General features: G+C 46.8%; 4 protein-coding genes and 1 long non-coding RNA gene across 10 annotated transcripts; 3 read left to right on the top strand and 2 right to left on the bottom strand.

Annotated features, from left to right (window-relative positions):
- The first annotated feature begins 319 nt into the window (after window positions 1-319).
- iqcb1 (IQ motif containing B1) lies at window positions 320-4,935 on the top strand. 2 transcript variants are annotated; one of them, XM_029519867.1, is made up of 14 exons: window positions 320-543; window positions 579-812; window positions 912-994; window positions 1,073-1,148; window positions 1,317-1,416; window positions 1,533-1,705; window positions 1,828-1,937; window positions 2,041-2,159; window positions 3,438-3,504; window positions 3,580-3,655; window positions 3,747-3,907; window positions 4,022-4,159; window positions 4,239-4,395; window positions 4,475-4,935. In XM_029519867.1, exons 1-14 carry the CDS (start codon window positions 450-452, stop codon window positions 4,705-4,707), a joined length of 1,821 nt encoding a protein of 606 aa, XP_029375727.1. In that variant the 5' UTR covers window positions 320-449; the 3' UTR covers window positions 4,708-4,935. The 2 variants fall into 2 exon arrangements, with proteins under 2 accessions (XP_029375727.1, XP_029375734.1); XM_029519874.1 differs by having other exon boundaries at window positions 320-540; window positions 624-777; window positions 880-994; window positions 4,475-4,926.
- A 130-nt stretch (window positions 4,936-5,065) lies between these two features.
- Window positions 5,066-12,443, top strand: LOC115054584 (protein EFR3 homolog B-like). Its single transcript, XM_029519857.1, has 23 exons — window positions 5,066-5,177; window positions 5,435-5,671; window positions 7,199-7,275; window positions 7,529-7,656; window positions 7,950-8,100; window positions 8,593-8,714; window positions 8,794-8,943; window positions 9,030-9,125; window positions 9,207-9,285; window positions 9,506-9,641; window positions 9,716-9,868; window positions 9,952-10,063; window positions 10,144-10,195; window positions 10,268-10,440; window positions 10,521-10,593; window positions 10,840-11,001; window positions 11,093-11,224; window positions 11,298-11,365; window positions 11,446-11,576; window positions 11,644-11,735; window positions 11,806-11,854; window positions 11,933-12,030; window positions 12,106-12,443. The coding sequence occupies exons 2-23, from the start codon at window positions 5,446-5,448 to the stop codon at window positions 12,238-12,240; spliced, it is 2,595 nt and encodes an 864-aa protein (XP_029375717.1). The 5' UTR covers window positions 5,066-5,177; window positions 5,435-5,445; the 3' UTR covers window positions 12,241-12,443.
- Window positions 12,444-12,808: 365 nt separating this feature from the next.
- Window positions 12,809-23,985, top strand: LOC115054617 (uncharacterized). Of its 5 annotated transcripts, none has more exons than XR_003841603.1 (9): window positions 12,809-12,837; window positions 13,154-13,347; window positions 14,631-14,680; window positions 14,800-17,272; window positions 17,370-17,461; window positions 17,564-17,801; window positions 21,998-22,089; window positions 22,213-22,676; window positions 23,541-23,985. It is a non-coding gene; the product is annotated as an uncharacterized LOC115054617 (long non-coding RNA). The 5 variants fall into 5 exon arrangements; XR_003841610.1 differs by having other exon boundaries at window positions 14,851-17,272; XR_003841605.1 differs by having other exon boundaries at window positions 12,810-12,850.
- Window positions 12,899-14,351, bottom strand: LOC115054610 (pro-opiomelanocortin-like). Its single transcript, XM_029519884.1, has 3 exons — window positions 14,239-14,351; window positions 13,560-13,680; window positions 12,899-13,456 (listed from the first exon to the last, which is right to left on the bottom strand). The coding sequence occupies exons 2-3, from the start codon at window positions 13,674-13,676 to the stop codon at window positions 12,983-12,985; spliced, it is 591 nt and encodes a 196-aa protein (XP_029375744.1). The 5' UTR covers window positions 13,677-13,680; window positions 14,239-14,351; the 3' UTR covers window positions 12,899-12,982.
- On the bottom strand, window positions 15,613-22,409 carry LOC115054573 (protein NLRC3-like). The gene is made up of 14 exons (XM_029519846.1): window positions 22,331-22,409; window positions 21,735-21,816; window positions 21,540-21,647; window positions 21,372-21,464; window positions 21,208-21,300; window positions 21,042-21,134; window positions 20,875-20,967; window positions 20,589-20,667; window positions 20,254-20,482; window positions 18,199-19,990; window positions 17,926-18,099; window positions 17,576-17,749; window positions 17,360-17,406; window positions 15,613-17,221 (listed from the first exon to the last, which is right to left on the bottom strand). Exons 2-14 carry the CDS (start codon window positions 21,800-21,802, stop codon window positions 16,671-16,673), a joined length of 3,594 nt encoding a protein of 1,197 aa, XP_029375706.1. The 5' UTR covers window positions 21,803-21,816; window positions 22,331-22,409; the 3' UTR covers window positions 15,613-16,670.
- Window positions 23,986-24,276: the final 291 nt, after the last annotated feature.

Consider the following 24,276-nt stretch of genomic DNA (forward strand, 5'->3'; position numbering starts at 1 on the left):
GACAGCGCCGCCCAGAGTCCAGATCAGCAAACAGTTCAGCCTGCACACATGATTTAAGTGGAAGAGCCACAAACAGCAGCTCCGTTTATAACCTCATTATTATCATGGACAGCTGCGGACTTTTATCCACCATTCTTTAACGTTCACGCTTTCAGGGGCTCATTGGTGAATTACCAAATAAATCAACAGAGTAGAAGCACCAAGTCGCGTTTTTATTCGGTTACACACTGGTAGGAAACACAAAGGTGCAGATTTTTTGGTGCAGAGGGGTGTGCGTCGTCGCGGCCTGATGACGTCACGGAGCCGTAGAAACAGCGCGTCGGCTGGCTAACGGATCTCCGCGGAGACAACCGGACAGGTGCCTGAACGTTTTTATCACGGTTTGTGTTCACGAATCTGGGCTGGTGTGACAACACAGGTGGCAGCCGACGACAGGACGGGGTGTGAGGATGGAGCTGGTGGAGGAGCTGAGGAGGCAGCTGGAGGATGAAGATCTGGACCTGCAGCACAAGACGGACCTGCTGAACAGCAGCATTCACAGTGAGACTCCGGAAACACCACACAATGTCTCTGTGTGACACAGGACAACACATTTTCAGCTTCCTGCTGTTGTGTCTCCTCAGAGGCTCTGAGGACCGACAGCAGCGTGTTGTGTCGTGTGAAGGCTCAGCTGTATGACGCCGGCATCTTGAGTCAGTGTGTCCTCATCCTGTCTCTGGATGCCACAAAGCTGAGGGCCAACTGGGCCGCCACCGCCACACTGGCCAAGCTCACCAGGTCAGCCTGCCTTTCGTTTACTGATCAGGCATCAGATTTCAGCCTTTCAGATCTTTAGTCCCCGAACTGTTTCTTAATCTCCTCTTCATACTCTCCTCTCAGTGTCTGCTGTGTTGGACTCGACCCTGGTAAACATTCAAAGACTTTTCATGAGCTGTTCCTGCCGTCAGTCATGGACGGCCTCCTGTCTTTGGCCAGCAAGCTGATGAGGGCAGAGGTGAGAGGCTGCGTGTGACGCTTTCATTGTTGGACCATCTGAAGTTGAACATGGTTTAATTGTGTGTGTGTGTGTCAGTGTGTGTCTCTGTTGAGGAAGGTGATGGATTCAGTCAGCTGGCTGCTCAGCACCCACACACAGCTCACCACACAAGGTCAGTGACCTCACTCACTGTTGATTGGTTTATCGATTGCTGTCGCTACAGCCACCAACAGTTTTTCCATCTGGTTTTATTCAGTTTGTTTTTCATGAATCTGATATTATTTATTTCTTAACGCAAGTCAGATTTGACAAAACAAAAATTGTCTGTCTGGTCCTCCAGTTCTCAGCTCTGTCCACTATGAACGGATCCAGATGTGTGATGATGTGGCAGTGTCACTGCTGTGTGTCAAGCTGTGGAATCAAACCTGCACATCCAACAGGTAACATGAGTGTAAAACTTGAAGATGCTATTTGGTCTTTTGCATTCACCATTTAATTTATGCTTTTATGGAACAAACACAGTTTCTACCAAACTAAAGAACAATGCTCTCTGCAGGGACTTCCTCTCCAGGTTGAGTGATGATTCTGTCCTGTTGCTGCTTAACGAGGTCGTCGGCCAATTGGCTGTAAGCTCTGACATCACAGTGGGCAGGGCTGCTGTCAGGCTCATTCTTCTCATGGCCAGTCAGCTTCAGCTCCGCCTCCGGCCATTCCTGCTTCGCTTCAAAGGTCAGAGGTCACACAGTTCATTACTGCTATAAGGATGGCTAAAACCAGGCTTATTGCAGAACAATGGACTGTTCAGTTGAATGTACTGAAAGGTCAAAGGTCACTCTACTTGTCTCCTGCAGGTCTGGACAACCTGCTGGAGAAAGACTGGAGGGGGCGGGGCTTTGACGAGGAGGTGGATGATCTGATTACACTCATCAAATCAGGTGTAGGCGTGACGAGTCCTTCTCAGGTGTGTTTGAACATCTAGTCCCTGAACTGGATTCTCATGCTTTCCTCATCTTCATGAGATGTGTCCTCTTTCCACGTCTGACCCCTCCCCTCTCGGTTTGTAGGGGAGCCCTGAGCGCATGCGGGCAGCATGTGTGATCCAGGCAGCCTGGAGGTCGTATCAGACCAGACGCAGGGTGAAGAGTCTCAGCAGAGCTGTTAGCACGTTGCAGAGGAGATACAGGTACCTGAGGGAGCTGCAGGGTGATCAGTGATTCTGACCAAACACTGCAAACATTCACTGTGTGCACAATTATCAGCCAAGGGAGTATTTTTCCCACATCATATTTTCAACTCCAAGCTGAACAAACTTTATTGGATTTGTGCAGGTGAGGTGCGTTTGTGTAATGAGGGGGGTGTGGCCTCAGGAGATCAACTCCCTACATCAAGGTGTGCGTAATTAGAAGGCAGATTTTTTTTCTTCTGGCTGAATGGACCAAAAAAAGATTTGACTGACTCTGAAAAGTCAAACTGTGTAAGAAAGTCTTTCAGAGGGATGCAGCATGCTTGAAATTGCAAAGCCATTGGGTTGTGATCACAGAAATGGCAAACGTTTTCTTGGAAAAAGTCCACAGGACTGAAAGAAACCTGTTGAGGGAAAAAAAGACTCAAATTAAAGATGTAGGAAAAATCAGGTGTGAAGCTCCAACGAAGCCATTTTCCTTCAGTGCTAGAACCTACCTGGAGGACCCTGAAGTACAAGGTGTTGAGTGTTCTGCGACATGACCGAGGTAAGGAAGGCTGAAATCCTTCCACCACAGAACACAACTGGGCCAAGAAACAGGGTTTTTTTTTTTTTTTTTAATGGACTGATGCAATGAGTGACTCTTGATGTCTGTTTGGATCAGTAATTGGCACAAAGCTCCACTTTGATTCAGACCTGCAAGGTGGAAGATGGACTTCAGCTCAACTCGCAGTTTTTAGAGGACACTTTCTTCTGTCACGAAGACCATGGCTTTTTCTGCTGGCTAAAGCTCCATCACATGCCTCACCTGACTTCAACCCCATTGAGAACTTGTGGGCTCTTGTTAAAAGGGAGATTTAGCATGAACCGTGTCTGAGAGGCGGTTGTTGCTGCTGTGCAAAAAGTTGTCAGTGGATAGACACTGACAGACTCCATGGATGCGAGGTTTATAAAAAGAAGGGTGGCTGTATTGGTCAGTTTTATTACTTTTTTTGGGTGGAAATGTTTCTGTAAATTTTCAATTCATTATTTTCACTAAAACGGATGGAAATAAACTGAGATGGGAAAATATATCGGTAATTCTGTGCACCAATGTTTACCAAAGTGGCAATTCTCTAAAAACTAAAACTTACTTTCTTAAATATTCAGGTTTGAGCTTTATTAACATTTTAGATTGAGTGACAGCACTGTAGTTAAAAGATAAAATTGTGAAAAATCCTACTTGGCTAATAATTGTGCATGGTGTACAAAATAAAAATGAGAAATCGATTGTTTCAGGGCACGCAGGAGGCAGCAGCAGCAACAGGAGGAGGCCCAGCGGTGGGAGGAGGAGTTAAAGTACCAGGTGAGACTGAAACTAACCAGGAACTGACACAGATGGGTGATGGTGAGGATACGAGCCCTCTGTTTGACCTCTCAGGTGTGCGTGAGACGGCAGCAGGCGAGGAGGGCGTTCCACCAAAAACAGAGACGACTGCTGCAGCTGCTGCCTGCAGGTAGTTTGTTTCCTCGGATCACAAAATGTGCAGCAGAGGAAAACTTCTGTTCCCACCTTCTTTAGGATGTTTCCGTTTGTTTCTTTTTCAGGTCAGGTGCAGTCGTACCTGCAGGAGTGTGAGCGTCGGGCAGCCGTGGTGATCCAGAGCATCTGGAGAGGCTTCAGAGAGCGACAACGCTACCACACACAGCAACACAACCTGAGACACACACGCACACAGCAACAAGCTGCCAGGACACTGCAGAGAGCGGTACGTTAATCACTGCTGCCATGTCGGTCTGAATATAGGAGTTTTTTCAGCTGTTGTTCTTCAGCCAAAATGTCACACGCACATCTGACACCTGTTGACGCCGCCCTCTTCCAGGTGCGTCACTTTCTGCAGGAACGGCGAGCAGCGAAAGCTCAACCCGTCACACCTTTCTGGATTGGTCAGAAAGGTTTGACGGACAGCAGGCGGGCGGAGCTTAAGGCTCAGGTGGAGGACTACATTGCGATGCATCCTGTAAGATATTCAGTTAATACTCAGTGTTTTAGCTCCTCCTCTCCGCTCAGCCGTCACCACTCTGTCCATCTGTCTGCAGGCGTCCCGTGTGACTCCGGAGGATGTTGAACGCCTCCATTCTGAGGTTCAGCTGCTGCTGCTGTCAGAGCTGCAGAGCGGCGAGGAGCGGAGGCGGAAGGAGCAGAAGATGGAGGCGCTTCTGGCACGCGCACACACTCAGCTGGAGCTGCTCAGAGGTCTCGACACCAACACACACTTCCTTTCGTAACTGTATCTGTTCACTGGCACCATCGACTCAACCTCCTACCCCCACAGATGCCCCGCCCCTCTCCGCTGTCACGGCGACTGATGCCGAGTCCTTCCTCAGTCCCTCTGGTCTTGTTGCTGCCCGTGCCCGTGATGCCCACAATGCAATGCTGCAGGCGAGCCGACTGCCTTGGTGGAGGACGCTAGGAGAGCCGGTTGTGTTTGACCCCGCCCACCTGCAGGATCTGGAGGTGGAGTTTGGAGGACTGTTTGTAGGCGGGTCAGCAGAGGTCAGGACGTAATAAAGTGATCACAGGAGGGTCAGTTTGACGTCCCCGGTTTCTTTTTTTTTTTTCTCCAGACCCAAACTGTCAGCAGCTGAGAATCAAACAGCTGCTGTCCTGTCTGTACTACAATACCCAGCATCCCACAGCAGAGGGAGCCTCTTCACAGCTGAATGATTTGAACAGTCTTATGTGTAGAAACTCTGAGATTACCCATTAAAGTTCTGGACTGGATGAACAGTTTCATATTGATTTCATGTCAACTGTTTGTTTGAAAACAGTGGGAGGAGCCTGCGACTGAAACGCACACAGGAAAGTTTTTGGTAACATGGCTCCATGTGTGCTGGTGGTTCAGTCGCTTTCATTGATTATTGATCCTAACTGCTGGGCCAGCTGAGGCTCAGCAGATGTTACATAAGCAGCTGTTGGTCTGTCAGAGAGAAGCGGCTGCAGCAGAGGAAGAGGAGGGAGCTGCTCTCTGACGGCAGGTAAATACTTTTTACTACAGTATCTAATGATTTACAACAGTGTTTTATGATTTTATGAACTCGGCAGGACGATGAAAATCAAGTCTGACTGCAGCTGTTCCTCCTGTTTCTGGTGGAAACTTTGTTTGGGTCTCCAGTGGAGCAGGAGTGAAGGGTTAATGTTCCAGAGGAATGTGAGGAGGTGGAGGCTTTTCCAATCCTGCCACTTTAGTCCGTTCACTTTCTCCATCCATCCGTCTCACCCTCCTCTTCCTCAGGACATCTTAAGATGACAGCCACCCTCCCCAGGTTTCCCACCATGCCTGCTTTGCTCAGCTCCCTGCCCCGTGGCATCAACCCTCCTTCGTTACCCAGAGGCATCACAATGCCCAGTTTACCCAGCATGCCCAGGGGTGTGTCGCTGCCGAGGGCCATCGCCATGCCAACCACATCCCAGGCTCATCGGAAGCTGCTGCGGGACTGCTGCTCGGTGCTGGACCACCAGACGCCTGGAGGTAACAAATACCGCAGTGGCAATAGTCAGGGTTGGGTACAGAATCCCAGAGCCAGGTGTGTCTACAGGAGCGTGACTGAGTTCTTCCTTCATCTCTGTGTGGAACTGAGTCCAGCTCTGCCTGAACTCCATCAGCAGTCTTTGCACACTTGTTGTTTAGTGTGTGCTTCAGTTCTGCAGGTTTCTGATCAGATTTTTCTTTTGCTGTTGGAATGATACATAAATCCAGAGCAGATTACTGAGCGCTGAGCTGCTGCACATGGCCTGGATCACCCAGACACACAAACACACACACAGGACACAATCTTTCATGGCTGAGAACTGAATATTAATTCTACTTTGTATTAAATGTATTTTATTCTGTGCTAACATGGAGAAGTATTAAAAAGCATTAAACTAATCTAAACTTAAGACATCGTCCACTGACATTCATTCAGCTGCTAAATGTGGAGATTTGCAAGGTTTTGAACTGATGGTGAAGTGCGTGTGTGTGTGTGTGTGTGTGTGCGCGCGCGTGTGTGTGTTGGATTAACTATAAACCTGTGTGTTGGAGATGACAGTGGCTGTGAGCTGTAGGAGACGTCTTCATGTACGGTGAGGAACTTTTTTTATGTTATGGTTCATATTTGGGTTCTGTTTCTTGAACAGCTTTTAAAAGAATATATTTGCATTAACTTTAGCAAAGCTTCATCTGAAAATTTCAATTCTGCATTTTGGTTCATGGAAATTATAATTTGATGATAACTCAGTTCAGGGTTTTGAGGTCTAAAGCTAATTCAATGCAAAAATCATTTTGTCAGTACAGTTGCTCATGAAAAAACTTGAAGTATTTCACTTTTTTTTTTTTTTTTAACTCAGTGTAACTGCTGTTTTTATTTCTCAAGGACTCAGTTGGCTCTATTGAACTGATTGAACAGTTGTTGATGTTACATGAACGTTTGAATATGTCAAATACAAATAGATGACTATATCTAAACAGACAAAAACAAGATGATTGTTCACGATGTCAGGCTGGTCCTCAGCTATAAGCTTAGTGCCTTGCTCAGTGGTACAGTGTCACGTGTTTCAGGGGTTGAACCTGTCGTTGCAGTGTGGACTGTGTAAGCTTTGCTTATGAAAAAACAACAATATCAACACATTACGCAACAAGCCACAGCAGGATTAATGCTTAAGATGTCGTATGACTGTGTGTGTGTGTGTGTTATGGTTTGGCTGTTGACCAGTGCTGGATCTCTTGTCTCCTCTAATCTCCCTGAACCTATTAAACTGAACCCAGAGAGAGAAAGAAAACTGAAGAGAGAACGAGGTGAAACTCTACAGACTCACTTCCTTGTGTATGTGGGCTGATTTTAATTCTGAATGAAGAAACTCACTGACTTTAAGTGTAACACTGAATGTGAAGGCTCGAAGAAGTCAGTGAGATGTCGAATGAAACTGCTCACATTGTGGATGTGCACTCAGTCCAGCGGTGTCTTGGTTCTTTCCCTCTGATGGTGACAGGATGTGAGGATTTGTCCTCTCTGTTCAGGTCTGTGTGGCTGCTGCTGGGCGCTGCGTCCTCGCTACAAGCGACTGGTGGACAACATTTTCCCTGAAGACCCAGAGGTAAACGCACATCAGGAAGGTCACATCAAAATCACATCTTTCCATGCAGGCAGCAGAGGTGACAGCTGGTCAGTGTCCCACGTTTACCTCTATTGTTTCAGTTGGATAAACAAAATCACAACCACAAGGCTGTAAATTAGGTTTTGAGAATGAAAAAGAAATAAAATCACTGACAGTAAAAACAAATTAGAATATTTGAAGTTCTTTTCTTGAATTGAAGTAAAAAAGTATCAGCACACTGTATTTCGTTCAGGACGGGTTGGTGAAAGCCAACATGGAGAAGCTGACGTTCTTTGCTCTGTCTGCTCCGGAGAAACTGGACCGCATCGCAGCATACCTGTCAGAGCGCCTGACCAGGGAGCTGAACCGCCACCGCTACGGGTCAGTGCACACATTAGCACACACAGAACACAGCCATTTAGCATGAGTGTGGACAGTCCTCAGACGGAGGAAGAAGCATGACAAAAAGGAAAGACAGCTTCTATATCAGAAAGAACTCTCCTGTGACGTGTTCTTTTAAGGAGCTTATACAGCTGCTCATAATTTTAAGACTGGATCGAGCTGTGAATCTGATTTGTCATTGAGCTCATGCTTTACATGCAGCCACTGTAATGGAAAGATCACAGTAAAGAGGAAGCGTCTCCCATCTGTCCTTCCATGTTTACCTGTTTCAGATATGTGTGCATTGCATTGGAGGCGCTGGAGCAGCTGCTGTTGGCCTGTCACTGTCAGAGCATCAACCTGCTGGTGGAGAGTTTCCTCAGCACGCTGCGTCTGCTGCTGGAGGCCGACAGGCCGCAGCTCCACATCCTGGCCACCAACTCTGTACGTGACTGCTCATCCTGCAGCAAGTGGGACCTTAAGATGCTCAGTGAACGGCACCAAACTGGTTGTAGAAAATCAGATGACTTGATGGACTATCTCTCTCTAAATGGCCGGACAGCTGCATCCCAAAAAAAAATTGTGGGAAAAAGTAATTTTTTTCCTAATTTGGTCTTAAATTATTGAAATGCTTGGTTTGGAGTAGAAATGTCCCAGGCCTGGAGTCGAGCTTTTAAAATGTGTTTAGATCAGATTTGAACTCATCACTGAGCTCTAAACATTTGAACCCATATTAATGATGATGCAGCTGTGAGCTGGGAAAGAGGACATTGATTTATGTAATGTGTATATGAACCGTACATTTATACACACGCAGGGATTATCAGTGATTTACACTCCTGTTCTGGGTATTGCAGATATCTTATGCTGTTGGCACACTGGAGATGTTTATTAAATTGTTCTGTCTTGTCACTTTTTTTTTTTTTTGGGGTGTAGTTTGTGAAGTTTGCCAACATTGAGGAGGACACGCCATCGTATCATCGCAGCTATGACTTCTTTGTGTCTCGCTTCAGTGAGATGTGTCACTCTGACCATGAAGACACAGACGTCCAGAACAAGTCAGTCCTTCTGACGTTTCTTTGTCGTCATGGGAGGTCACCCTGTGATGCGTCACGTGACATCTTTGTGTGCCTGTAGGATCCGTGTGTCAGGGATCCGCGGTCTGCAGGGCGTGGTCAGGAAGACGGTGGACGACGAGCTCCAGGTCAACATCTGGGAGCCTCGTCACATGGAGCAGATTGTCCCTGCCCTGCTGGTCAACCTGCAGGAACACACACACACCAGCAGGTGGAGACACTGTAGATGATGGTTGGTTGTGCGCTTGGAGACTTTGGGTGTATGAGATAGTGTTGTAACTGTGTGTGTCTGTGTAGTGAGTCTCCAGCAGAGCAGACTGAGGTGTGTTTCAGAGAACTGTTGGGTCGAGCTGCTTATGGACACATCAACAACGCCATCAGACCCGTGCTCATGTAAGATGCACTCCGTTTGCTGTGGTCGTCCCAGCAGGAGTCCCAGTAAACCACACCCACTCTGTCCTGTCCCGTCTGCAGGCACCTGGACACTCATGGTCTCTGGGAGGGGCGGAGCTTTGCTGTTCAATGCTTTCAGATCATCATGTACTCCATCCAGGTGAGTAAAAATACAAGGCACATTATCATACACAGGTAAAACTAAAGAAGGGAATGGAAGCGGTTCAGGTTCTGACTGTTCATATGTGTGAAAACAGTCTTGTTTATACGGCTCATGCACAAAAATGATCAGGAAATGTTACACGGCTCTACTTTTATTTCATTTGACTTATGTTTGCGTTAACTGTGAAGCAGTACAACTTGACTTGTGTTCTCCTCAGTCCCAACATTCCCACCTGGTGATCCAGCAGCTGTTGGGTCACCTGGACGCCAACAGCCGGAGTCCAGCTTCGGTCCGAGCCGGGATCGTGGAGGTTTTGTCTGGAGCTGCTGTGATAGAAGCTACAGGCTCTGTGGGTGAGTGGGAGCGTCTGTGTTCAACTCGTGTGTGTTCACGCTGTTAAATCTGTGTATTAAAACGATGCCGACAGGTCCTACGGTGCTCGAAGTGTTCAACACGTTGCTGCGACAGCTCAGGCAGAGCGTTGACTACGAACTGACCGGTTACTATGACAACGCAGGAAAACTCAAAACCAGCTCGACCGAGGAGAAAACGCTGCAGGATGCCGTCATCAAAACTATCGGTGAGCCCTGGAGGGGTTTTCATTCTGGTGGTCATGGAGTAGTTTTTTTAAGGTGGTCGCCTCATTTCACGTCATTCGTGCAGGATCGTTTGCCAACAGGCTCCCCGTCTACCAAAGGTCAGAGGTCATGCTCTTCATCATGGGGAAGATTCCTGTCCCTGGGATCTATCCTGCCCTGGGATCACCAAACGGCGGGTATCACTAACGTTTTAGATATCTACAGTGTGAGCAGTCAGGGTGCTCCAAGGCGCTCTGACCTCTGACCTTTGTTTCAGGTTTGAAGGCAGCAGGATGATCCAGGTGATGTTGTTGAAGTCACTCCTCCAGGTGAGTTTGGTTCTCATTTCCAAATGATGTAATGGTCCTTTAAAGGCTGAAGGTGGGACGTCTGTCCTTCAGGTGTCTGAGCGTTATGAGAGCAGTAACCTGCTGACGGCGTTGCCCTCGTCCTTCCTGGAGCCTCTGCTCTCCTTCACTCTGATGGAGGATCCTGACATCCGTCTGCTGGTCCTCTCCATCCTCACATCGCTCATCGACCGACACCGTAACGCCACCAGACTCAACACACCCAGGTGAACGTGATCAGAATCAGAAGAGAAGTGATGTCACTGCGCTCGGAGCTGGTGGTGTTAAAGTCTCTGTGTCGTTTCAGTGTGGAGTTTGACGTCTCAGTGTTGGAGCTGAAGGACAGATGCTCTCGACAGGACAGTCTGTTCACCAGGAAGGTCAAAGAAATCAACACTCTTGTTCCTGCAGTCACAATTTAGCTCATTTTTGGATGGAATTAATAAAATATAAAATTTTAAGATCATTTACTTTAAAAATATATTTATATTTGGATTCTTATTTAGATTAGATTATTCCATGGTACGTCCCTGAGGCCACATTTCACTAAAGTGTCCAAACCTTTAGAACGCCTGTCACACCCTCAGATACGGCGTAATGTTCATTTAATGTGCGTCTCTGTGCAGCATGCTCAGCGTCTGTACAGACATGTCTACCTGGCCTGTAGGGAGGAGAGCAGTGGGCGGAGTCACTACCAGGCTCTCTTCACCTTATTGGCTGTCCTGAGTGTGGAACTGGCCAATGAGGAGGTGGTGGTGGACCTGATCCGATTGGTCCTTGCTCTCCAGGTGAGCGAAGCTTCTGCTATAATGATGCTGATGAGAATAAAAAAATTAGTTTCTTTATCACCACTTCTCTACTCTCTGATTGGCTGCTCAGGAACTGGCTTTGTCCAATCAGGAGTGTTTGTCAGTGTTTAACCGCTGTGGCGTCCACGCTGTCTGCGCCGCTTTCTTCAACCTGCTGTCTCAGCTCAACCTACCTCCTCCACTGCACCTGCACGTCACACAGGTGTGTGTGTGTGTGTGTGTGTGTGTGTGTGTGTGTGTGTGTGTTATGGTTTCCACATTTTTCATGTCTGCAGGTCATCGAGAGGCGACAGAAGGATGCGCCGCACCTGCTTCCTGAAGACGCCCTCAGTGATAAACCCAGGTAGAGAGGCAGAAGTTTTAATCGGTCCATGGAGCTCTCACAGCATCATGAATCAGGTTGTGTGTGTGTGTGTGTGTCAGGCTGCCAGGTCAGCTGAAGGTAGAGGAAGTCCTTCTGTTCGTCCCATCAAAGATCTGTGAGGCTCTGACAGGAAGTAGCTACAGTGCCCACGCTGAGCGCCTGAACACGGCGTACACACCTCAGCTGACAGGTACACACACCCTGAGCAGATCTACGCACCATTTTAGGCCCCACATCCTCACTGAGCTGTGTTTCAGATGAGGATTGTCTGGCAAGAAGAAAAAGTATGGGAGACATTGTGTCTCTGCAGATTGACATGGACCCTCAGCTCTGTCCTGATGCGCAGCAGGTATGTCTCTCAGATCCTGAGTTAGCTGTGCAGCTGTTTGTGTCTCTGATGTCTCATCTCCTTTCTGTAGAAGCCTCACACAGAGCAGATCACCTTCCAGACACTGAAGAATGCCATCGGTAAGCGTCAGATATTCAACCCCCACAGTGCACCTAAAATAACACCATCAGCCAGTCTGTCTTAAATCTGTCTTTCAGAGGACAGAGGGAGCGTGGAGGAGAGGAGGAGGATGGAGGTGGTGGAGCGGTTTCAGACAGCTCCGTTTGAGGAGATAGCTGCTCAGTGCGGAGCCAGGGTGAGATGGTGGCTGTGGTCTGATCAGTCAGCTGTGATGATGATGATGATGGGACACGAGCTTTTCTCTCCACAGAGCTTGTTGCTTCAGTCTAAACTGGACCAGGTCTTTGATTTGATCATACGGCCTCCTCCCTCTCCTTCGGGACACTCGTCACCACGCTCCACGCCGCTCTACGAGATGAAGTTCCCTGACTTGTGTGTCTATTAGACACAAACGAGTTTTATGCACTTTCCGTACTTATTGTGATTTGAGGTAGATGAGTCACATCAGCACTGATACAGGTCAGAATAAATAAATCTGAATAAATCAGATTCAGCTTTGATTTGAAATTGATCTGATTCCTCTGTTTTAGATGTCTTTGTGCTCCATCAGCGCCACCTGTTGTAACATGTTGATCACAATGTAATGGCCGATCCTGACGTCATTAAATGTTTTTGTTGTGAAAATATGGAGGAGCTTCTTGGTGCGCTTTTTGTGGAGCTCACCCTAACCCACATATGTTACGTCACAGTTACGTTGTGACGTGTGAGCCAGCAGGTGTGTTCCTCAGGTGGGAAGCACCGACCTGTAAACCGAGCTGGTTCCGTTAAACGGCTACACGATCGGAACCTTCGCCGCGACGCCATTTTGTCTCTCTACGAGGCTAACGACCGTGAAACTCCGTCAGCTGTGGCTAAAGTCACTTTGAAGGGTGTGGCTTTTATTCGATAGTCCGCCATTTTTGATTTACCTGTCGATGTGATGACGCGTGTGAAAGGGGCGTGGCCTGTGTGACCTCGGGTAGCCCGGATGTTCAGACAGCAGGTAGGAATTTCAGGTAACACATTCACTGAGACAGAATATTTAGGCTTGCAAATATCTCTTTATGCTTTCATATGATTTAGTTATTTACACATGAATAAATATGAAAACACCCTGCTGACTGCTGCTGCTGTGTAAAAAGTCCCCCTCAGTTCTGCTGCTGTCCGTCTTTGTTGATGACGTTCTTGAAGAGAGTGAGTAATGGCCGCTGGCCGTGCTCATCCCAGCTCTTCATGAAGCCGCCGTAGCGTTTGCTGGCCGGTGGACCACTCCAGCGAAAATGCTTCATTTTGTAGGAATTGTCTTTCTTCTCCTGAAGGTCACCCAGAAGCTGCTGCTCATCCACCACAGCCTGTTGCTGACTGACCAGATCTCGCTTCATCTCTCCGGGGAAAACCTCTGCAGACTCCTCCTCCACGCTGTTTGAGGCGTAGACTTTGACCGGGCGACGCTTCCGACCCACCGGCTTCCCCCAGCGGAAGTGCTCCATGGAGTAGGAGCGCTTGGTTTGAGGTGAGGGGGAGGAGGACGGGTCCGGCAGGGGGGAGACTCGGAGGTGGGCACTGCCTGGAAAGAGGGGCGTCTCTGCAGTGAGGTCAGCGCGACAGAGCTGGATACACTCCTGCAGAGTAGAATGTTCTTTTAAACCCAAAGATGTCACATATGGAAATAAATTAATTCATACAAGTAAGATTTCAATAACACTTTTGAGCTGTTGCTGTTACCATCATGCTGCTTTCAGAGCTGACATCACGGCAGCTGGGCTGCTCCCAGCACTGACTGATGACTCCTCTGGTCACATCCACAACCAGCACAGACACCAAAAGCCACGCAGGACACATTCTCCTTTCAGCCAATCAGAGGCAAAGACACACATTCAGTCATGGTTATCATGGTTGTGTATAAAAATCATATATTTTACATTTTATGCTGTCATAATGTAATTATAGTTTTATGTGCTGAATGTTTTACTACTTCAGAATGTGGATGAGAAAATATTCTTTACAGGTTCAATGATCAGTCAAGTAGGTCATTTTTTTTTTTTTTTTTTTTTTTTAGAAATGTTGCATAATTTGTAAAATTAATCTGATCAGAATATACAGCAAAAACTCATCCACCCATCCATCTTCCACCACTTATTCGTTTCTGGGTCACAGGGGGTTCTGGAGCCAATCCCCGCTCACTCTGGGCGTGAGCGGGGTCACGCAGTCCATCATAGACCGACAACCACTCACACTCAGATCTCCAGACAATTTGGTCACCAGAAAACCCAAACATGATATCTTAGTCTCCACACAAAGGCCCCAGGCCAGGAACTGAACCCAAAACCTTGTTGTGGTGAAAGAGCTAACTACTGTGACAGTGTTGCCTAATAATAATAATAATAATAATAATAGTCCTCACCACACTGTCCCGTCTCTCTCTGTCGTCTTCTTATTGCTGGGGTTTTCTTGCCGTTTGACCGTTGGATTTCGATTGTGGTGTCTCTCCGCTTTTGTCGCTCTGTCGGTTTGGCCAACTTTTATACTCTGTCACCCAAGGACACACACACGGACACGCACAGCCAAAACGTCATTGCCAACATTCATACATGCTGGTAAACACACACTGCTTCATGAAAATGGAGACTTAATGAAATATCATCCCCCTCCCACATGTAGAGTTTTTCCTCCCTTGAAAACCTCTCATCTCCAAAAGCTGAATGTTTTCATGAAAAAACTAAATTGACATTTCACTCGTGATTATCGCTGCCTTTCTTTCTTTAATAATTTATCTACATTCTGCTCTGTTTTCAGGTGCACGTTGAACAACTGCCAACCAACATAGGAAGAAGTTCTCACTTCAGGTGGGTTCAGAACCTACAAACCAAAATGAGGACAGGTCACATTCAACACCTTGGCACTGCCCTTTAAATGTCAGATGGCAGATTTGGCAGATTAACACTGAACCATCATGTCGTCACAGGTGAGAAGACAAGATTGAAATCTGATGGTGATGGTTTCCTATTCCACACAGACACGCCTGCTGCTGCACTGTTCCTTTTGTCTGGGCGCTCAGTGTGACTAATACTGAGTCTGCACAGGCTTTATCCCATTTAACGGAGAATGGGGAACAGGTGAAGAATATGATGCTCATTTTCCAGGCTCAGCATACACCTGGAGCCACCAGGAGCTCGAGTTCTGTCCAGCCAGATAACAGTGATTAAAATAATTGTTAAAAATGGAAGTGAAATGTGAAGATTTGGATTTAGTACGATGCCAGCAGCTGAAGCTTCATGACTTGTGACTGTCATAGCGCCGTAATTCCTCTCAGGGCTTTTATTTTTTTTTTTAAGTTTGTTTGTTTTTTCTAATGGAACATATTGAGGAGCATCTGGAGGCAGGCAGGTAAATATAAACCCATTAGACCCCTCTCACAGCCTTGAACCTCCATTCAGTCCATTACATGCGCACACACGCATTTTCAGTCAGATGGAGGTAATGGCATGATGAGGCAAAAGTCAATTTGAACTCAAAGCAAAGACATTTTAAAGACATTATCAGGAGCGGAAGCTTTTCATTCTGTAGCTGCAGTTAATAAATGCAGTCTGTTTGGTCACAGCTCCTCTTCATTTACATCAGAAACAATCATACAACGACTGTCCATTTCAAATTTTTATAGATGTTTTCTGTTTGAAAAAAATCCCCTCATGTTACAGAAAACAGAATCAATTTCAGCATGAATGGAAACAGTTTGATCTTCATTTCCTCCTGAAGGTGTCCTCAGATTTAGACAAAACGCTTGCATGAATGATTTTATTGTGAAAGTTTACAAAGAGCCAGAATCTTAGAAAAATAAGTAAAAATAATATATTTTTAATATAATCTTTACTTGCTCACATTGAAATGACAAACCTTTGCACAGGTCAATGCAGCCAACTACAATTGTGTTGATTAGTTCAGCTGGAAAACATGCTAACCAGTTTAAGCTCGATTATGAGTGAAGTTAAAACTATCTGATGGTGATCGAGTGAACTTTTATTCAGTGTACACAGTCCGTGTGTGTTGGCATGCAGTAAATCAAAGTTTACATACACTTATCTAGTCACCAAAACTTCATTGTAAGTATACAAACTTCTAATCTTGCAGGAATAAGCAGATTTCGTAGAACAGGTATACTACGTTTATCAGTTCTCATACACACAATTATACGACAGGCTGAATTACTTCTGAAAGTAAAAGATAAAGGTTAAACCTGTCCTGTGGGGACCAGATGAGGATGATCAATCACAGCAGTGCAGGGACTGCAGGGGATGACACACATTTTTCTCCATGGTGAAAGAGGAACAAGTTCACAAGCACAAACTGATAGACTGATTAAATACATGAATGTGGAAACGTATAGAGGGTTAATCAGTCATATCATGGATTTGGCCTCATCATATCAGGAGCTCCACAGTTATCTCATCAGTCCATCTGATATATCTACCGCTTTGCTCATGTCTGACTTACTGTAATAATATTCATTACTACTGTTACAACCATCAGGTTCACATGCTGATATCAGTCACTTTACACTCCCTTTCTGCTTCTGTTGTGACTGTTATCACATGGTGATCTTTCCCTGTGCTTACCATCTCTTCTCACTTGCTCTGTCTCTCCCTCTTCACCCCAATCCAGGTCAAGGCTGATACCAGCGACTCTGAGTCGGGTTCAGCTTCAGGTTTGTGCTTTTTCTAAAATAAGCTGCTGCTCTTTGGGACCTTGTTGGTGCTGATTAGAAGCTGCTCTGTTTTGCCTGAATTGATGTTATTGACGCCTCAAACGTGTTCTATAGTGAGAACGTTTGTCTCTCTGCTACACTGAACACAGAGACACTGAGGAACCAGGCGAGTCCAAGGGCCAAAACCCGAGCCCAGGATACAGGGGTGCAGTGAATTTGTCCTTGAAGGTGTGGAGGTGGATTAGTGTGTTAGAGGAGAATCTGTAGTAGGACACAGTACCAGCAGGATAGTCCAGATAAACTGCTACTCTGTTAGAGGCAGATGGGGAGGAGGGGGAGCAGATAGAGGTTCTGATTCTGTTGTGATAGGCAGAATAACCAAGATCAACAGAGCAGTTGAGACTCCAGGACTGATCATTCATTCCAAACATGCAGTCAGTTTTGATTCCTCTCCTTTTGAGTCCTTTGTAATTGACTGTAATATAAACGGCCCCGCGCCATTCCACCTCCCAGTAGCAGCGACCGGTCAGACCAATCCCACACAGCAGCTGAGGCCAGCTTTCAAACCTGTCGGGATGATCAGGATACGGCTGTTCCTGCTCCACACGTGTCGCCTTCCTGTTGTCGTACGACAGTTGGATCTTTGTGCTCACTGTGTTTGTGTCCAGAGTGATTTTACAGGAATCTGGTGGAGAAAACAGGACACAGCTGTAGTTGTGATCTATCCCAGGATCAGGTATTGACTCACGATTTCAGTGACGTGATAGAGTGACGCTGGTTGAATGTGCTGCTTTGTTTTCATGAATGAATTCAAAACACTTACACTTCCTCAGACCTGGTTTCATCCATTGGGCTCCACGAGGCTCCACCCTGGAAGAAGGAGGGGGCTCAGCATGTCAACATGGACGCTACATCTCTCATCTAAGTGTGTGTGTGTGTGTGTGCGTGTGTGCGTACGTACGCTGGTATGGAAAAAGACTAAAAGCTCCTTGGCCTACACATGATCATTAGACACTGTCTGCTGCAGGTCTCGTCATACCTGAGAGTCTCCGGTCTCCAGTCTGGACCCTCCAGCGCCGCAGAAAGCATCCTCACCCCTGACTCTCCTGGATGGTTGTAGCTCAGGTCCAGCCGTCTCAGATGGGAGTGGTTGGAGCTCAGAGCTGAGGCCAGAGAGGAACAACCTTCCTCTGTGATCAGGCATCCTGACAGGCTACAGACACACAAAACAACACACAGGAGCCCCGTTGCCACTTTTACTTCAGGTACAACTAACCAGACACTGTAACAACACTCCAGAACTGTAATCATTAACAGCCAAAACTAAAACCAGAGAACATCATGAAAAGCTCTAAGTAGTGAGGAAAGTTCAACAGGTTGAATCCTGACCTGAGAGTTTTCAGCACACAGTGTGGACTCTTCAGGCCATCAGCCAGGGCCTTCACTCCTGAGTCCTTCAGGTCGTTGTTGCTCAGATCCAGATGCCTCAGACTCGAGGCCTCAGATTTTAGGATTGAGGCCAAAGCTTCACAGCTTTTCTCTGTCAGGTTACAGCCGCCCAGCCTAAAGAGATGACAATGAAAAATAAAGAATATCATTTATTTTCTGTCCTGTTATGTCTTCAAATCTTCATCATAAATCAAACCATCCGCAGATACGTACAGCGCTCGGTTGGAGGCTTTGACCACTGGCAGCAGCCTCAGAAAAGCCTCCTCTGAAGCAGAATATGTCTTCAGGTCAAACGTGTCCAGAGCTTCCTCTGAGGACAGTAAGAGGAAGACCAGAGCTGACCACTGAGCAGGAGACAGGTCATCTGTGCAGAGATTTGCAGATTTCAGGGACTGTTGGATCTCATTCACAAGAGAACGATCATTCAGTTCGCTCAGACAATGGAACAAGTTGATGCTTTTATCAAAAGAGGAAGTCTTTTCAATCTTCTCCTTGATGTACTGGGCTGTTTCCCGGTTGGTCTTTGAGCCACTTCCTGCTTTGGTCAAGAGGCCCCGTAGGAGTGTCTGATTGGTCTCCAGTGAAAGACCCAGGAGGAAACGGAGGAACAAGTCCAGGTGTCCATTTGGACTCCGTAAGGCCTCGTCCACAGCTCTCTGGTAGAAGCATCTCTCTGCAAACTCTTTGGTCATTTGAGGTTGTGAGGTTGGCTGCTGTGACAGCAGGTTGACTCCAGAGTTCATGAAGGTCAGATGGACATGAAGAGCAGCCAGAAACTCCTGAACACTCAGGTGGACGAAGCAGAAGACCTTGTCCTGGTACAGACCCCTCTCCTCTTTAAAGATCTGTGTGAACACTCCTGAGTAGACGGAGGCTGCTCTGATATCGATGCCACACTCTGTCAGGTCTGATTCATAGAAGATCAGGTTTCCTTTCTGCATCTGCTCAAAGGCCAGTTTTGCCAGAGACTCAATCATCTTCCTGCTCTCTGGACTCCAGTGAGGATCTGAACCAGACCCTCCCTCGTACTTGACCTTCATCAGCTTTAGGTGAACCACCAGGAAGTGGATGTACATCTCAGTCAGGGTCTTGGGCAGCTCATCTCCCTCTCTGGTCTTCAGCATGTCCTCCAGAACTGAAGCAGTGATCCAGCAGAAGACTGGGATGTGGCACATGATGTGGAGGCTTCGGGATGACTTGACGTAGCAGATGATCTTTCTGTAATCATCCTCATCATTGATCCTCTTCCTGAAGTACTCCTCCTTCAGAAAGTCAGTGAACCCTCTGACCTCTGTCACCATGTCAACACACTCAGGAGGGATCTGATTGGCTGCTGCAGGTCGTGTGGTTATCCAGAGGCGAGCAGAGGGAAGCAGTTTCCCCCTGATGAGGTTTGTCAGCAGCACGTCCACTGAGGTGGACTCTGTAGGATCAGTCAGGACCTCAGAGTTGTGGAAGTCCAGAGGAAGTCGACACTCATCCAGACCGTCAAAGATGAACACAACCTGGAACTGATCAAAGCTGCAGATTCCTGCTTCTTTGGTTTCAGGGAAGAAGAGATGAACAAGTTCCACCAAGCTGAACTTCTTCTCTTTCAGCACATTCAGCTCTTTGAAGGTGAAGGGAAACGTGAACTCTATGTCCTGGTTGGTTTTGCCATCAGCCCAGTCCAGAGTGAACTTCTGAGTTAAAATTGTTTTCCCGACGCCGGCCACTCCCTTGGTCACCACTGTTCTGATTGGTCGAGCTCTTCCAGGTGAGCCTTTAAAGATGTCTACTTGTCGGACAGTCATTCTGGATCGCTCTAGTCTCTTTGAAATAGTTTCAATCTGTCTGACCTCGTGCTCCTCGTTGCGCTCTGCAGGCCCCCCCTCTGTGATGTAGAGGTCTGTGTAGATCTGGTTCAGGAGCGTTGGGTATCCTGCTTTAGTGATGCCCTCAAACACGACCTGGAACTTCTTCTTCAGGTTAGATTTCAGCGCCAGCTGGCACGTATTTATAGATTCTGACAACACACAAAAAACACTCTTTTAAGAAGATAAATCTAAATTTTTCTTCAGGCTTGAGTCCAGCTTCCTTTACCCCCACAAGTCCTGGTACATGACTCTGGATCATGATCAGTGTTTGAAAACATGTTGAATAGAAAATAATGCTGGCTTACATTGAGGAGATCTGCAGTTAGAGGATAGGATCAGACAAAACTAGTTTCCCTCTGTTCGTAAATGTCTCATTTCTCATCTTGTTGAATCTGAAGAGAAATCATCTTACTGATCTGGAGACAGTCAGCCACCTCCTTCTGATTCATCATCCTCAGGAAGTTCATTGTGATCTCCAGAAAAGCTTCGCTGCTGCTCCTCCTCTGTGCTTCATCCTCACCAGCGAACATATTTTCATCCTCCCTCACCCCCTTGAATCTTTCTGGGGAATCTGGACTCAGTTGTTTCCTTATCTTCTTCAACTCCATCTTCACAAAAGTGACAATTGTTTCCTCCAGTATCTGGAACAAAAGAACCATGAACTATAGCGGAGGAGCAAAAAATCAGATCCCTGGTGCACAGACTGACAGTCTATTGGTCTTTATTGTGAACGGTTGATGTACGAACCATAAATACGGAGTCCAGTTGTGTTTGTTGTTCCTGAAGTGACTGACCACTGTCAGCCTGTGAGTTCACCTGGTCCACTCTGGAGGAAGGATGGAGAATGAGCGCTCGCACCATTTCCTGTATGCCTCAGGGTCTGCCAATGTCAGACTGGTTGGACTGGGCAGCTCCCAGTTTATTAAATAAGTCAATGTTTTCATTTCACATCTGGCTGAATGCCTCATTAAAAACTTATTCTTTCTAAGAATAATCTGTTAGTGTCAAATGTCTGATGGGTGAAAATTCTGACCTTAAATCAGCTGACTGTTTAAAATGTAGAGGATGATCCATGGAGAAGTCACTTTTTATGGAGACACAGTCCGTGGGTCCAGAAGTGGCTGGTCTGGAAGGAGAGGCATAATTCAGAATTACTACATGTAAAAAAAAAAAAAAAAAATGACAGGTTTAAATTCTGACCTTAAATCAGCTGACTGTCTAAAATGTAGAGGTTGATCCATGGAGAAGTCACTTTTAATGGAGACACAGTCCGTGGGTCCAGAAGTGGCTGGTCTGGAAGGAGAGGCATAATTCAGAATTACTACATGTAAAAAAAAAAAAAAAAATGACAGGTTTAAATTCTGACCTTAAATCAGCTGACTGTCTAAAATGTAGAGGTTGATCCATGGAGAAGTCACTTTTTATGGAGACACAGTCCGTGGGTCCAGAAGTGGCTGGTCTGGAAGGAGAGGCATAATTCAGAATTACATGTTAAAAAAAAAAAAATGTCTGACAGGTTTAAATTCTGACCTTAAATCAGCTGACTGTTTGAAATGTAGAGGTTGATCCATGGAGAAGTCACTTTTTATGGAGACACAGTCCGTGGGTCCAGAAGTGGCTGGTCTGGAAGGAGAGGCATAATTCAGAATTACTACATGTAAAAAAAAAAAAAAATGTCTGACAGGTTTAAATTCTGACCTTAAATCAGCTGATTGTTTGAAATGTAGAGGTTGATCCATGGAGAAGTCACTTTTTATGGAGACACAGTCCGTGGGTCTGGGTGGCTCTGGTTTCTGCTGTTTGGCACTTCAACACAACACAGACTGATTGTGAATATTCACCTGAGTTCTGACATGGAGGGGATTCACGGACCGTTCGGGGTCCTGGGCTCACCTCGGACATCCGGACTGCCTCTCATGGTGCTTGGACCGACTGGTTTTGGAGGTCTTCCTGTGATCCATGTTGCTGCCACCACCTGACAGGAAAGCTCATCATTCATGTGGACAGGCCCGTCCAGTCTCCCCACCAGGTGGCGCCATCCTGACTGACAGGATGTCCTGTCCTAACTTCATAATGAGAATCTCCCCTTTCAGAAAACCACATTCATTACTGATGATAAAAATTAACTGCCCTCTCTTCTGTCTTCTGTCATCCAGACTGCCTCCCTAAAATGACGGCCGAAGGCCAGCTGCTCCTCAGCCACAACCCTCCGACACTTCCCGGCCACAGCAGCCGGCTCCGGGCTCCGGTAAGCGGAACCAGTCCGTGTTCAACCACCGACCAACGACTGAACCTGCTTCTGATTTCTCTGTAAACTTCGACACAACATGGCGGCTCCTAGTTTACATGTTAACGTCTTCCTCCGCTCCAGAAACACACAAATAAACAACCAGAATCAACGTGAAATGATCAGAACTACACCTGTTTGGGTTCTACTGGTACTGACGGTTCGTCAACACACAGACCAAGAAAATAAAGATTTCCATTACCTGAAGAGAAAAACAAGCTGCGTCATCGACCTGATGGAAAGTGAAAGGAAGGCGGACAGGAAGAGGCCGGAACACGGGCTCCCCCTGCCGGACAGAAACTTCTTCCGGGACACGAGCTCCCCCTGCCGGGACACGAGCTCCCCCTGCCGGAACACGGGCTCCCCCTGCCGGACAGAAACTTCTTCCGGGACACGGGCTCCCCCTGCCGGACAGAAACTTCTTCCGGGACACGGGCTCCCCCTGCCGGGACATGACTCCTCCTGTCCGAACACGAACTCCTCCCGGACAGAAACTCCGCAGGGACAAACGGTTCGATCGGTTCAGTGACAGAACATGTGTTGAACAGGTACGGAGGCCGAGACGTCCAACACCTTCGTGTGACTTTCCGTCTTTTGGGCTTTTCCTTTAAATGTGAAGTGAGCTGTAACTAATCGGTGGCTGGATGAAGCTTCCATCACTTATAAAATCTAATCCAGGTGGTGTCCCAGCCCACAGTCTTTAATTTCATTTAATCCAGGTGGTGTCCCAGCCCACAGTCTTTAATTTAATTTAATCCAGGTGGTGTCCCAGCCCACAGTCTTTAATTTAATTTAATCCAGGCGGTGTCCCAGCCCACAGTCTTTAATTTAATTTAATCCAGGTGGTGTCCCAGCCCACAGTCTTTAATTTAATTTAATCCAGGTGGTGTCCCAGCCCACAGTCTTTAATTTAATTTAATCCAGGTGGTGTCCCAGCCCACAGTCTTTAATTTAATCTAATCCAGGTGGTGTCCCAGCCCACAGTCTTTAATTTAATTTAATCCAGGTGGTGTCCCAGCCCACAGTCTTTAATTTAATCTAATCCAGGTGGTGTCCCAGCCCACAGTCTATAATTTAATTTAATCCAGGTGGTGTCCCAGCCCGCAGTCTTTAATTTCATTTAATCCAGGTGGTGTCCCAGCCCACAGTCTTTAATTTAATCCAGGTGGTGTCCCAGCCCGCAGTCTTTAATTTCATTTTAATTTAAAGTTGAATGTTTCTCAATGATTCCTTTGATGTCACGCCTTCAGGACGTCGTTGTAGCTCACCTCTCCTGCTGATCATTCTGCTGATGGGGCGTTTGTTTACCGGCTAATATGATTATTAATTATTATTATTATTAAGGGGTTTCGTGCACACCTTATCTTTTCCTTCCATGTGAAGTGTGGGTCTCTGTTCATTTTGGATGACAGGAGGGATGGCCCGGTTCTTTGTGATTCGACCCGACCATCATCAGTCCGGTCAGGGAAGCAGCCGAACACACGTTGTTACGGCACTTCAGGTTCCCAGTCCATGGGACTCTGGATTCTTCACCTGGGCTCGTCCGGACCTGTTTTGGACTTTGTCTTCTCCGGGAGAGCCCCGCCCCCTCCCCGCGCTCCGCTCTCCGATTGGTCCACAGCGATGACGCGCAGGTCGCCGACGGTCTCCTGGATGAACGCCGGTGACACAAAGTGGAAGAATGAGGAAACATCACTGTCACTAAGATGGAAATGCTCAGTGTTTGACCTGTGTGTTCAGTCCAGTGAAATATTTACAGATTTTTCCCTCAAACATTCAGAAGCTAAGAGCTTCAGATTAAAGAGGGGGTTGTTTAATGAACGGGACTAAATTAGTTTGATTAATTGGTATTATATAATAGTGTGTATATATAAATATATTTCAAACAAAAATAGATGTTTTCCTCATCTTCCTGCCTGTGCATGTTGAACAGCTGCTCTCACACTCAGTTTGTTTCATTTATTTATTTAATTTTTAGGACAATTTTAGACTTTAAAAAACGTCCTGCAGCTTCAGACTGACCTCCCAATGGAGAGACTTTCCCTTCAGGGATCAAGAACGTTTCATGAATATCACACATGTCGTCCATGTTGGCGTCTCTGCAGGTCAGATCCACAGCGCCACCTGCTGGGGGGTCGCTGAGGGAGC

This window comes from Echeneis naucrates, chromosome 2 (assembly GCF_900963305.1).
Source record: "Echeneis naucrates chromosome 2, fEcheNa1.1, whole genome shotgun sequence".
Classification (NCBI taxonomy): Eukaryota; Metazoa; Chordata; class Actinopteri; order Carangiformes; family Echeneidae; genus Echeneis; species Echeneis naucrates.